Raw genomic sequence first — 14,176 nt, forward strand, 5'->3', positions numbered from 1 at the left:
ATCACCAAAGAGTAGTGGGGCTCCGTTTTCTGAGAGCAGCTTTGTGGGAAATACTGATCTATATATATATGGAAATATTTTCGTCATTGGCTAAGACTGTTCGCTTAAGGCGAGCCGCATAAACTGATAAAACTACATGTCCAACATAAACGCATCCGCAACCAAAAAGGTGATATTAAAACTATTCCATTGCAATTAGAGCACAAGCAGTTACATCTCAATTAAAATGAAAGTGTACAATGGAAATGAAGAAAGGTAAAGCGAAAGTACGAAGCGTATAGCCTATGTGTGCAATTATCCTTCATAATGGGTTACCAGTGAAGATCGGTCACTATTTTTGTTGTTCTTAACAACGAAATTTATATTACATATATACAAAAATAGCTATAGTAAGGAACATTAATTAGCGACTCCGTAGGGGAAGCTGCACTAGAAAACCGGAAGCTTCTATGTAAAAGATCTTAATGTCACATCGGAACTTCACCGAATTATTGAAGAAAACACGATATCTGTACCTTCGCATGCAGAAGAGCTTTGCAATCACATAGCCATAAAAAGTATTTTTTTAGTGTTATTTGGTTTTGGCAAGCGACCACTCATGGTATCTATTATCTAGCGGCGCATAATTCATGCTAGATACCGTGGCAGGGAAAGTAATATAGGGCATTTAGAATCGTAAAACTTATGATTGCGATCGGAAAGGGCGCACATAGATCAATCCAGTATCGTATTTGTGAAGGTTAACATTAACCTACTCACCTGTATAATGGGCTTTTGTCTACGCTGCGCCTATAGAAACGGGCAGTCAGTCTGATGTACAGATGAAGCAGCTACGAACAGGAAGTATCAAAGTGAAGAACTCCCAGCGTGGGTTTTCCAACGAAATCACTATTGAAGACATAGCTCCAGGTATACCGACAGCAACAGATCATCTGACTTCGGAACAACATCTCAACGATCCCGAACCTGCCAAGGTATTTTATCATTTTAATTATTAAATCGAGTCTGTTAAATTAGATCAGCTCATCAATATTTCTGTGTTAAATTGCCTGGTTAGGTAGAAAATACGCGCGTAAATAATAAATTGATTTAAGTCAACCATATACGCATCCCGTTGTCAAGATTACCTTGAACGTGTCAGCATATTGAACCTTGAAAGAAAGTATAATAAACTGGAAAATGTCTACAATTATTAAAAAATCAGCACGTTTACTCATTGCATTAAGGGGTGGTTGAGAATACGCGGAGAGAATGCACGTCTCTTCACAAATGTTCGTTACTTCAGGAAGCTTCGGTTTTCATTGCTGGTCGAGCAACTTTTGGCAAAGATGCTTTGGCGAACTTCGTTGCCAACCAACCCCAAAGTGCTACACATGAAGTCTCGAAACAGTCTGATAAGTAACACTATTTCTGAGAAGTTTATTCGTATTACAGTTAAATGCGTTGCTGTTCAACTCTACAAAAAAACGATGAACTTTTTCTTGCTTTTAACGCTGCGCGAGTTCCGCCAACCCCGTCATGCTTGTTCTCATATTATATTTGTATATAAACATTAACTTGCAAGTGTCAATCCAGCAAACATACCGCTGTTATGCAGCACAACAAACATCGAAGGCGTCAATTTTAACTGATTGTTTTTTTTTATTTCTTTTGACGTAATTTTTCAGAGTAATGTGTTTGCACATCATATGCGGCACCTTCCGCAGATCATGTCCGTACTGAACACGATTGCCACACCACGTTATGCCACTTTTCTGTTAGCGGCATGGTGCCTGGGTTTTGGGATTGGGTTGGTCTTTACATTTCTATTTTGGCATTTGCAAGAGCTGGGTGGAACGCCGACACTTTTCGGTTTAGCGTCGGTGGTGAATCACATTTCGGAGATCGGCGCGTTCTTCTTCAGCTTTAAATTTATTGGCAAGTGGGGCCACCAAAAGGTGCTCTGCTTTGGTCTAACCGGAAATGTACTACGCTTCCTTTACCTGGCATACGTCTCCAATCCGTGGCTGATTTTGCCCTTTGAACTACTGCAGGGCGTCACGCATTCAGCCGTATGGGCTGCCTGTGTCTCGTACGTCGGTGCCGCAACGCCGTCAGGGGTTCGTGCCTCAGCTATTGGGGTCCTGCAAGGTTTACACCATGGCTTCGGTCGAGCGAGCGGGGCCGTCATTGGAGGACTAATTATAACTCAATACGGTGAGTTATAGAAACAATTTTGCACAGCGTCGTATAATTAACAGTATTTCGATGCCACACGCAATGAGGCAAAATATACGCAGTGGACTAGAATGAAATTGTCATTTATGGCCCGGTTAACAGCTGGTCACGGGTCAAGTAGCTATCGGCAAATTTAAAAAGTAGCCTTCTTTGCATAAGACGTATCATGGTTTTAGCGTGCTGAATATAGATTAGTATTGCCAATTAGTAAGTTCGTATATGATTCGAGAATCATCTGTTGAAAGCCTTTGAAGAGAAACAGTTGAATATATGACTAAATTGAATGAATATATAATGATCTTAATAATGATAATAATAAGAGTCGTACCACTTAGTGCATTGGACCCAGTTTGAAAAAGCGATTAAGATAATACAAGCTTGATCTGTTGACTGAGATACCGTTTTCGTTCTATCGTTTAATCAATATTCATTGGCACTGGAACAGCGGTGCAGTGTGTAGCGCTGATCTTCGACAATACGTGTCCCTTGGCCTTACGTGCACCTCGAATTGTTGTCAATGGCTTTTTTAAAGCTCCCTCTTCCACTTTCCCTAAAGCTTAAGTGGCAAGGCTAAAACTCCTCAGTCTTGCTTCCTGCTTATAATGCTGGTTAGGGCCTGAAGAAGAAATCCGCGATTGTTATGAAAGCTATCGTTTAGCTTAACTGATTTTTAGTTGAATACGTCTAACCTTTTACCGAGTTAAGTACAGGAATAAAATTGGTGCAGCATTAAGCAATAGCGTACGCCTAAGATAATGGAGTGTTCAAAAGCATTCGAAGAATATCTAGCCAATTCAGCGGACGGTAGATAATGGCCGACATTGACGGCATTTCTATTATATGACGTCAAATGGCGTTTATGCAGCTTAAAACTATAAATGCGCGTTAGGTATCCTCTTTTGGCGTAGTCGTATTGCAAATCATTACATCGTCATTTCGTTTTTGCTGATTGTATTTTACCGGGCCCGCTCAATTGGCCTGTGGGACTGCAGGAACCCAGTTAACATTCTTGGGCTACTCGCTGTGCTGCCTCGTTGTTTTGGCAGTCTTTATTGCTACGCACTACACTTTGACAGGAGAAGGCGAACAAAAAGGATTTGTCGCATTCGAAACGGACCAGGTACGGTAAAGATGCAATAAGGAAAAATGCACAAATTCGCTGATGAACTTGAGATTATGGTATTTTATCATAAAAGTCGTTTTTTTATAGTGCTATACATTTACAGAGTAAAATCATTAGAGCGAAACAGTACGGCCTTGCCTCATGTTGGGAATAGTCATGAGCCATCTTAGCAAACACGGATAAAGTATCAAAGAATAAAGATACAATCGACCCTGCGCTTGTCACGACTCCTCCCAAATTCACTAATCCTTTTGCATTTGAAGTACAAAAGCTTTTCTAGAACCTTAGCATTTTTGCGCCATTTATTAGTGCTAGAAATCGTCGCAGATCGGTTCGAAAGGCAAATTTCTGAATCTAACGTTTATTTTACCACGATAGGTTGCAGCTGATTCAGCAGCAGGCGCCGCTGCCCATCTTGCTCCCCACGGAGTACCCACCAGTCCAATGGCCAGATCTCTTTCTAAACAAAATCTAAGCCTTACCAATCAGGGTATGCCCCAGATGTCCACCCAAGGGGTACCGACTAATACTCAGGGCGGTTACCTTGCCGTGCCCTAAGCGCCGCGCAAGCTAGAATAAGTCAACCCAAGACAACATAATACAAATAAGCAGTATCCTTAACGACTCAACGAATATCGGATCTATTAGTGAGGGATGAATGAAACGACATCAAATTTGATTTTCGTAACACATGATCTCGCTGTTTCGCGGCACACCGTCACAGAGGATCCGTCACTGCGAGCGATTCGGCGCTGCGACACTGCGTCGTTAATTAGCAGGACGAAAGAATTACAATAAACATAGCAGATTCCCAGCACTCCCGAAACTTCGAACAACTGAATCGAGATATAACGTGCGCATAAAAAAGATGCACGACGTTTATCGACTGTCACCAGACAGTCCGATAGCGCTGAAGAGGAACCTGCAATAGGTAGCCGATCCAGAGTCAGCCGGTCGCTGGATCAATCAGGCAATTCCTTGTGGCTTTTTACGCCATTGCCCAAAGACAGAACATATTCATTGTTGACAGTCGTGTGAAGGTTTCGAGCTGTGTAAGGATCCCGTTTTGATTAGCCGACGAAACCGGAAAGGAACGGGTAAATAGCCAATAAAGGCTTAAATAATATAGAAAACGATCTCAAAATCGATAACTATTTACGCCCAGTAATAGGGTAAACTAATCAGGAGTCATTAAAATTCAGGATCCGCATAGGTAACACTTGAATGGTTTTCATTTCAAGTGGCGATTCAACTCAACCATATTTTACGGAAGTCAGAAAGTAGTAAGTTAAAAAATGAATAAGTTACCACGTGAGTATAAATGAATAGTCATTCGAAATAAACTACAACGCAACGAAGATACATTTGTGAGTTTGCGGTTGCCCAACTAGATCCAGTGGATCACAAATGAAGCGGCTATATTTATGGCTAGATAGCCAGAAATGGGCCTAGTCGAAAAAATAATATTAAAAAAAAACCGTTTCTTTGTTGTCCATTCTATTGAGAAACTAAACATATATACAATAACGGAAAAGTAACATATTCACCCTTAACGCCGTGGTCCCTAATATTTTCTCAGTCCTTAATTGCCAACCTTCTAATTGATTACCGAGCAGCAGATACGTTCGCCAGATTTCGTGTTAACAAACGTGAGATTTACACAAAAAAGGCGAACATGAGAGATAGATTGATTCTGTCTTAGTGGTTAAATGCTAGAAACACAGTCCTACGCATTCGCATGGACGCAATAAAAGACGCTTTTAAAAAATATCCTACATCCCAGGTAAAGGTTCAGCGCGTCGTCAAGTTTTTCTTGAAGCACCTGAACCAAGATAAGCCACAGCAACGGTTTATATTATTACGCATGCTATCAACTGGGGCCAGTACTACTGTTATGGCAAGATAGTCGGGATCTATCCATTGCCAGCTTACGTAGCACGTACTCGACGGATTTCTAGTCATCCCTGTCAATGGTGATACTCTCTCGCTTATAAACGTCTACGCAAATAATTTTTGTAAAAAAAAAAGATCTCTGCAAACCAAAACACGAGTAAACAGCACTATCCGGCTTCATGTAATACATACGAAACAAATTAACGTACGCAAATCGTATCATGTTTATTAAACGTCATATCATTTGCTCTGTCACCTGTGGGCAAAAACGATTGTTATTGAAAATGCGATAAGCAAAATATACGCTTGCTGTGAAATCAGGGTATTTGCCCACCAGCTGGGAGCGACGACGCTACCTACATTATCCGTTGCAACAAATCTAAGTATACAAATGTTGAACATGGGCCCACAGGGGCAGCCGCTACAACTAAAGCACCGAGCATTCATAGAATATTGATAATCTAATACACAATAAACTCTTACTCTGAGCGCAAACACAGAGATTCGAAGAATCGATGTTGCCTTGTGATGATATTTATTGTTTCATATGATATCATCCAGCAGCATTAACCTTCTCGCGCAAGTGGGTGGCGCATCGCTTATATATATATGTATATATGTACATGTACATACGTACGAAAGAACACATTGCGATTCTTGTCATTGCTTCTACAAGTTCTATGGTACTGGAGAACAAGAGACCCAGTAGTATCATTTACGTTCATTATTATTATTGTTTACATGCATTATGAGACAACATTCTACAGATCGATACATACGATGAAGAGAGCACGTCGTACGTCTGCAGATATATGTATATATATATATATATATATATATATACACACATATATATATATACACATATATATATATATATATATATATATATATATATATATATATACACATATATAAAAGAAAGAAGGTGGGCATAGAAAATACTCTTACTATTCGCTGAAATGAAAAATCGTCATTGTGACAATTATTAACAAGTTATTAACATAGATATGAACTTCATGAAGACCATAAATTTCATTTCAACTATCAACAGTACCATGTTGTACAGTGTACGCCGACAGAGATCCGTTTGAACTTTGCATTTTGTTATTTGAAAGACAAGGAGATTTTTATTAAATACGGCAAAATTTTTATTAAGTCTTTTACAAATAAACTTTGAAACTTTGCTTAATCGATTATGAGTAAATATTAATGACAAAGTGATGCCTATAGACCGGGAATGGACGGGGCGTCTGAATGGTGAGAACTGATCAGGCTCCCCATCGGCCCGCTCACTCTCTCAGCTAGCCAATTACATTGTTCCGATCATGTTCTGCGTATGATTTGGATATATTGCCAAACAACTAGCAAATACGCGTAGAAATGAACGAATAGTATGCTCAAGGCAACGGTCGACTAGCGTAGCGAAAGTATCCAAAAACAGCATCAACAACAGGCCATAGACATACACACATAGCAAACAAACACTCAACCGTGAGACAACAAACGCTGGCAGCAGACAAAAGTAATCGATTGAAGTAAAGTAAAGTACACTATTTATTATACGACATTTACCAGACACGAAACAGACGAAAAGGTATTGTAGTAATGCTTGTTCGTAGTGACGAGAGAAACAATATAATACTGCGACGTACCGCTTCGATGACAGATTTCATAACGGGGAGAAATTTGAAGAGGTAATGTGCAACGTGCAATTATCAAGTCCCTAAGACGGGACGCTGCGATACTTTGTGTCGCGCGGTACAAGTATCGCGGTGAGGCTGCACACCAAGACGAGAAGAAGCTGGTGGATGCGATCACGTAGCGAACAACGACGATGAGTGGAAGAGCACTGCTGGAACTTAAGCTGCAAAAAAGTTGTCAACACACAGGAACACAGCGGTAGGTGATGTTATCGTGCTCGAATTAGTGAGATTTTACCTCAAAGAAAAGCCATATTTATAGTGATTGTATAACAATGAAAATATTAAAGATAGTATACTATAATAATAGTACTATAATAATAGTATGTCGTAGACGATTTTCGCCACAACCTTCAACGTGTTGACAATGAGACGGCAAAATTTCATTGAAACAAGACGAAGAAGATACAAAAAGCAGGAAAAGGTCACAAACAACTCTGAACATGAGTGTGAATCATTCTAGCATGAATGCCTCATACTAATGATTCTTATGATAGAAAATAAGTCTACCGTGATCACGACACAGCTTCAGTGAACGGTAAATATGCTAGTCACATGTGAACTTATCCTGCATTAGCTCCAAAAAGAAAGGTTTCATGCAAGTCATAAAATTTACGTAGACAAGCAGACGCCCAGACTGGATGTCCCGGCTGACCGATTGTGGAAGGATCGCAGCATTTATGGAAAGTCACTCAGCAAGCGGTATATAAAATGGGCAAACTGAACCAATAGCAAACCTATATACATAGTATTCAACATACACCAGACGCAAGTGAGAACAGTATACAAGCCTGACCACAATTATAAAAATTATACACATGAATAATAGTAATAACAACAAAATAAGAAAACATGATAGGTGATTATACCGAGAACAAGTTGCCACGACCTATCAACAATTCACGGAAAACAATAATTTGCTTAATTAATACCCACATAATATATATATATATATATATATATATATATTATGCTTCAATTGTGACGGGTTGTTTTATCAACCTAAAATAGCGCGAGTTAGTGATGCGATGCGGGTATCTTCTGCAAAGTATCACATACTAACGTGGCTAAAAATCGACGACAAACATAGTGTTCTATGTCAACAATATAACAGTTCGAAGCATGAGATATAGAAGTATTATTGCCTCAAACGAATGGATATATAACTTGGATAAATGAACGGGAGGCTGACTGCGACATAACGATTTCAGCATAACAGTCAATACTCGTTGAATAAATGCACACTTACCCCGTGAGTAACAAGAAAAATGACAAAGAAAATACTTTTTCAGTAAAAACACTTATTGAAGCCCCAGCATAACCACTGACGCAAATAAAGAGGAACCGCAAAACGGGAACATACATACCTTTCGCGGGAAATTAGAGAAAAAGCGAAAAATACAATTGTATAAAACAAAACTCGTAACAGTGTCCCAGCAGACGACAATAAAAATACAAATGTGGTGTATCCTAGGCCCACTAAGGATCAACAAGCATCCTTCGATGGAGGGTCGATGCAGATCTGCAAGCCAATTACAACTAAGCATAAACGTTAAGCTGTTCTATCAGACTATGTTAGCCGACCATGTTTTAATTAATAGTTCATTCTGGAGATGCCGATGAGTCAATGGATGTAAAGGGTCCCACTATCCTTGATCAAAGTGTTGAGTACCAAATACCTCTCTCGTGATCATGCGTCGATTGATTCGACCTATCGAGAACAATATTTAGTCTAGAAATTTCCATTTTTCCGAAACATATCTAATATATACTATACATTACATATACATATATAACCGTAAATACTGATATGCCATTTTGGTGATATGAAAGAGGTATAAAATCGTAAAGCTTCGAGGACGCAGTGAAAGTAATAGCAACTACTCACACAAGAAACGTTCATCGTCTTACCCACCTGTAATAAGGATTGACGAAAGGGAATATGGACGGTTTAATAATAATACTATATAGAGCTAACGTAATAGTGCGGAGGTACACGGCTGAAAAGTCCAATGAGGCTAAGCGGGGACGCATCAGCTTAGAAGGCGAATATAGACATTAAATGAAACACAGCATAAGTTACTAGCGGAAGATGCGGGTATAATAATAATAGCTATACGCACTAGTCAGGTGACACCTAGTTGCTTTAGAGAATACGCCACGGGACGAAGCCGAGGCTAACAGTGTGGTTAACTCAGCGAAAAAAAAAAAAACAGCAGAAAAAAAAACAAATGCAATTTGGGATGGCCACCAATTTGCTTATGCTTAGCTGAGCAACCTCAGAGGGCCATTGTAACCAGAAAAATATTGAGTGTTGTCCGAATAAAATCGACGAGGTAATTGACTCAAACATGGTACGCGGACACCAGGGAGTAGCTAAGCGAAGTTGCACGTAACGAAAATTAGGACATTCCTGGATGAAGGGCAATGCAGAATGTCACAAGGGTACGAACAGGGAGAACAAATTATACCGACATATAGGGCGTCCTAACACTGATCCTCAATGACAAGCACGCTGAACGCATTATATATAATAACATTTACGACGAAATCAACCCCATGAAGTCAGTAGACGGAAGTAAGTAGCATGAGGCAGAGATACATTTACCTAAGTATAACTTCAATTTTACTTTACTCGATCAATAGTGAAAGCAGTCTTCGATTATCTTAGGTACGCGGCTTCACACACGTTGACCTTGCTCTAGAAACCAAATTAGCATAGTATCTTTGTTTACTAACCAAAAATGGAATCGATAGATTTAGGTCATTTTTTCTACATAAATATAGCCTCAACTGACTAACGACCAAGTGACATAGTAGTATAACGCAGACGGTGACAATATTGATTCGTTCAGTCGAGGAGTATACATACACACAGATCTAACTTTGATGAGGACATTACAACACGGTCAATGTACAGACTAGATGTATTCACTGGTACACGCAAGCAGACAGACATACATTTTAGTAACTATATGAAGCCTGATTCTTGTCATATCCTTGACCCATAACAGTGGTAACCCTGCTCATTTTGTCTGCCGTTACATATAAGTTGTTTTTTGCTCTTGATAGCAGTGAATTAGAACCCAACGATAGCCTTATGGCTGTTATGACGATTGAGTGCCATAGTGAAGCACTAGAGGTAAAATAGAGTCATTTGAAGAAGGCGATAGAGACTAGCAAGGCTGTTATTGTTATCGAACTAAAGGATATTCCTTTTTTCGCTCTCACATTCGGTAGAAAGGTTTATTGCAATGCTAGCATTCAAGTTTACATACGCAGAGGCGAAATCATACATTAGCTACAGTGAACTATAAAACACGACTACGCGAACTGGGTACGGTCATGGGTATAATGAAATGATAAGTATATTGCTTATGATGACCATTATTATTACTATTACTGTTGTTATTAATATAGTTCTGTAGATTTAGAGTGAGTGTAGAGATCGAAGAGTAAGTATACGAGAGAATGAGCACATAAAAAGAAATGATGGAACGAAAGACCACTAAAAATAAAAACAGAACATACGATTACGAACGGTACGATACAAATAAATATTGATCATGTTAATGGTAATAATAATAATAATGCTGATTATGATGATAGAAAAAAAACCTAATACTGATAACGAAGATGGTTAAAGAATACGAGGAAACTATGACAAATGCAACGTAACCATGAAAGAGATATCATGAAAGACAAAGACATACGGAAGCAAAACTACATTAGTAGGGAAACTACGGTGGAATAAAACGAAAAGCTAAGAAAAAAGAAAAAAAAAGTAAGGAATTGTACGCAGAGACTCTGAGTAAAAAAATTATGAGTGTCAAACGAAAAGTAACATAGGCAGTATACGAAGGTATTATAGAGCAAGTGAGAAAAAAAAATCCAACAAAGATTGGATCGATGAATAATCTTGAAGTGCGGAAGAACGAGCAGCTGATTTCGATGATATACAACAATGCCAACACACAAAGCAACCCAACAATAAAAAAGGTCGATAAATAAGGAAATTTGAGTTTTTCCTCTAAAACAATACAATAGATTCTAGGTCGAAAGATGTTCTGTGGTTCAACCTAAGGTTGATCAATTTGTTTTATCAGTGCACCATGTAATCGGTTAAGATTTTTTCTTTCAAGTTGCTTCTAACACTGTATTTAAATAAACGCTGATCTAATTTAATGAATTATTTTGCGAAGTTAAAAGCGTCCTTCCTGAGGGTCACGCTTATTCGATCTAACCTTTATGCACTTCTGTTGCAGCTTTAATTCGGCGTCTAAATCAGTCGCAAGCACGTTTTACGATTTTCCTGCCTCTGATCTGTCTTGATAAAGGCACGACTGGCTAAATCGACATCGTTACGACAAATCGACGTTTCCGCATACTAAGCTGCCGCTCAATAACGCTTCATTACATTCAATAAATTTAAATGCAGACTCTTTGGTGGTCATTTAAGACATTTCCGCTCTGATTCCCAGGATGTCATGCCTGCACTAACCGGCTTGTGTGAGTCAATGCACTATAATGTTGAAAAATGTGTGGCTGTCTTATAGACACGTATCCACCCACAGTCACGCAACATTTTGCAGAAAACAAAGATAAACTTCCTTGGACATGAACATTGCCTGGAAATTGGCTTTAATTACAACAGACGTATATTTTGAATCGTGTGCTGTGGTTCGTTTTCGCATTTCGCATTCGAAACAACTATTTTCTCGACTGAAAGCAATCGACGAATATCTGCTGCTTTATCTTTAAGAGGATTCGGTAGTAGTTAAGGTCCAGTTTGTTCTGAATTAGCGGTTTTTGTTTAGCTTCTTGCGACCTAAGGTTCTTCTAAACAAAATAATCAGTGACGTGGCAGCCATACCCTAATGATATTCTTTAGTTCACTGCCACGGTAGAAGGACCACACGAAATGCACTTGGGCATGGCGTCGATTAAGTCCGAAGTCCATAGTGGTTTAATCTGTTAGGCATTTTCTGTCGTACTATGATGAAATCTGTTTCTACTTCCTCTGCAATCGCATAGCCATATGCGATGTGGCGCACCGTTAAAGAAGTTTATTATCTTATAGGTTTATTAGGTTCTTGTAGGTTAGATTAGGAATAGAGAACTTCTATAGCTTTCCACTCAAGTGGGAGAAAAATGGTGACTTCTTGCTAATGATGGGACCACTTTTCCATAATGTCAAATTTTAGAGAGTCATGCTAATCGCAAATACGGTTTTGCTTCACCAAATGCCTTTTATACTTGCCTATCCAATTGCTTTATTCAATGCCTGGCGCTGAGAGAAGCTTTGATCTTTTGCGACATTCCATAAAATGGAATTTTTATGAATTTATGGAATCAAAAAGTTTTTTTTTTTACTTTTCCGAATATTCTTACAGAAAACTTCTACAAAAATCTATAATTTTTTTCAAAATTAAATCGTCTATTAAAGTTTAGATTTGGCAAACTGACTCAACAGGCTGAAATTTTTTTTAAGTAGCCCGTTAATTTTCCCCTTCAGGATTATCTTTAGCTTTAATACAACCCGTCTGAAGATGCTTCGTTAAATGCATTGTCCGCTCAGTAGGTGCTTGCGTGAATCGGACATGAACGATCTCTACCTTGCTGTTTTTATCAATTATTTATATGAATTTTTATGTTTTCCACATTTCATTACGCATTATATATTTGTCTATATTTTTAACTGATGCTATGATAAGCTAATGCAGACCATTCCAACCCACCAAGGAACATCAACTAAGTAAGCGACACTAAATAGATACACAATATAAGGTACACTGCTGTTAAAATTAAAACACAATTACTTCAATTTTATTTCTGAACCCGGTAGTCAACAGAGAACTCAAATTAATCACAACAGGCACAATCTCAGTTAAGTCATGGAATTGTACTGCTGTTTGCAGGCCGGATTTCTTCTTTTTGTCCTCTCTTACTTTCTTTGCGCGGAATACAGCACCCTTAGGACGGGAAGAAAGGACATAAAAAGCACAGACGCCAGCTTCGGTTTTTTGCTTAAAGTAAAACAAACTTTGCTATTGAAAGGCGCAGATATGTATGTCTGGTATTGGAAAAAAAATCAACAATTAGCAAATACTCTATAATATCAGTGAAAAAATAGCGCAATAATTATAATAATCTAGACCCTGCTCGCAACTAGATCGGTTTGATCAAGCCTGAATAATTAGATAAATGTTTATTATAGCCTTTAATACATGAGCTGTGAGCCTCGAACGAGATTTGGAACATTCATTAGGGATCAATTGCGTCGCCTAACAGTACGGAAAAAAATTGAAGCGCTTTAATATATTGCATTCTTTATCGGTAATACCCACAAAACAATAGTGAAATGTCAACAAACCTAGTGATGATTTGGCTCTTTGCGAGAGGTCTCCCCTCTGCTATATATATATATATATTGTAACAAAATGGTTTGCCAGCAATATAGCTATTTAACACATGGATGCTATTACAAGTAATCATCCGTCTTTAATTTTGCGCTGCTTGTTTTATACTTAGATTATTAATTGTAAAGTGGAGGACCAACAAAAACCGAGGATTTTGGCATCGCGATTTTTAGCAATTGCTAAAAACTGTTCTAAAAAAAATATTGTTCTGTGGGGTTACTGAATTTAGCTAATTTTGTAATAGCCTTACCCTATCTCCTGCATCAATATGTTTAAGCAATCAAGACTGTGTTAATGACAACTCCGTGTAGCACACGAAGTGAAAATCTATAAAATCCTAACAAACTAATAAAATAGGTCTAGTGTATGCTTTAGCATAGAAGCTTACTGATTTTATATCATCTGAATAGAATATGCTTCATACTCCAACAACGTTTAGATAATAAATTATAGAATCTAGATAGAACCCACAAAGTAGGTCAATGCAACTAATTTATTCAATTTTGATAGCTGAGTTCTACGCAAGTCCATAATGTAGTAAGAACTGCGGCCTTTAAGTTACATGTAATTAAAACTGGCTAAATATTCAGATTCTGCTTCAAGGTTTTTTGTGGGACCTCTCCACTGCTAAGTACAGAAGTTAAAGTACCCAGATGGAAAAACAATTACGTAACACAAAATTTATTTTGGGTGATGATGCGATTCAGTAGTAAGAGCAAGGACATTAGTAGTAACACATAGTAGTAGTAAGTCCGAACGTATGGGCATAAATAACGTGATTGAGCTGAGATCAAAAACTGAGCAACAACGTCGTATTGTTG

General features: G+C 38.4%; 1 protein-coding gene across 2 annotated transcripts in view; it reads left to right on the top strand.

Moving 5' to 3' along the window:
- Positions 1-11,558, top strand: part of jef (major facilitator superfamily domain-containing protein 6 jef) — a 36,295-nt gene extending 24,737 nt beyond the window's left edge. Inside the window, exons 6-10 of one of the 2 annotated variants that reach the window (XR_015312199.1) lie at positions 796-974; positions 1,668-2,196; positions 3,210-3,337; positions 3,719-7,135; positions 11,202-11,558. Coding sequence is in view for 1 of the 2 variants with exons in the window: in XM_022838108.2 (XP_022693843.1) it covers positions 796-974; positions 1,668-2,196; positions 3,210-3,337; positions 3,719-3,898 (1,016 nt within the window). In the remaining variant the exon portion in view is untranslated. Of the gene's footprint in view, positions 1-795; positions 975-1,667; positions 2,197-3,209; positions 3,338-3,718; positions 10,778-11,201 lie in introns of those variants that run through there. The other variant, XM_022838108.2, reaches the window with a different exon arrangement.
- The last annotated feature ends 2,618 nt before the right edge of the window (positions 11,559-14,176 follow it).

This window comes from Varroa jacobsoni, unplaced genomic scaffold, assembly GCF_002532875.2.
Source record: "Varroa jacobsoni isolate VJ856 unplaced genomic scaffold, vjacob_1.0 scaffold_745, whole genome shotgun sequence".
Taxonomy (NCBI): Eukaryota; Metazoa; Arthropoda; class Arachnida; order Mesostigmata; family Varroidae; genus Varroa; species Varroa jacobsoni.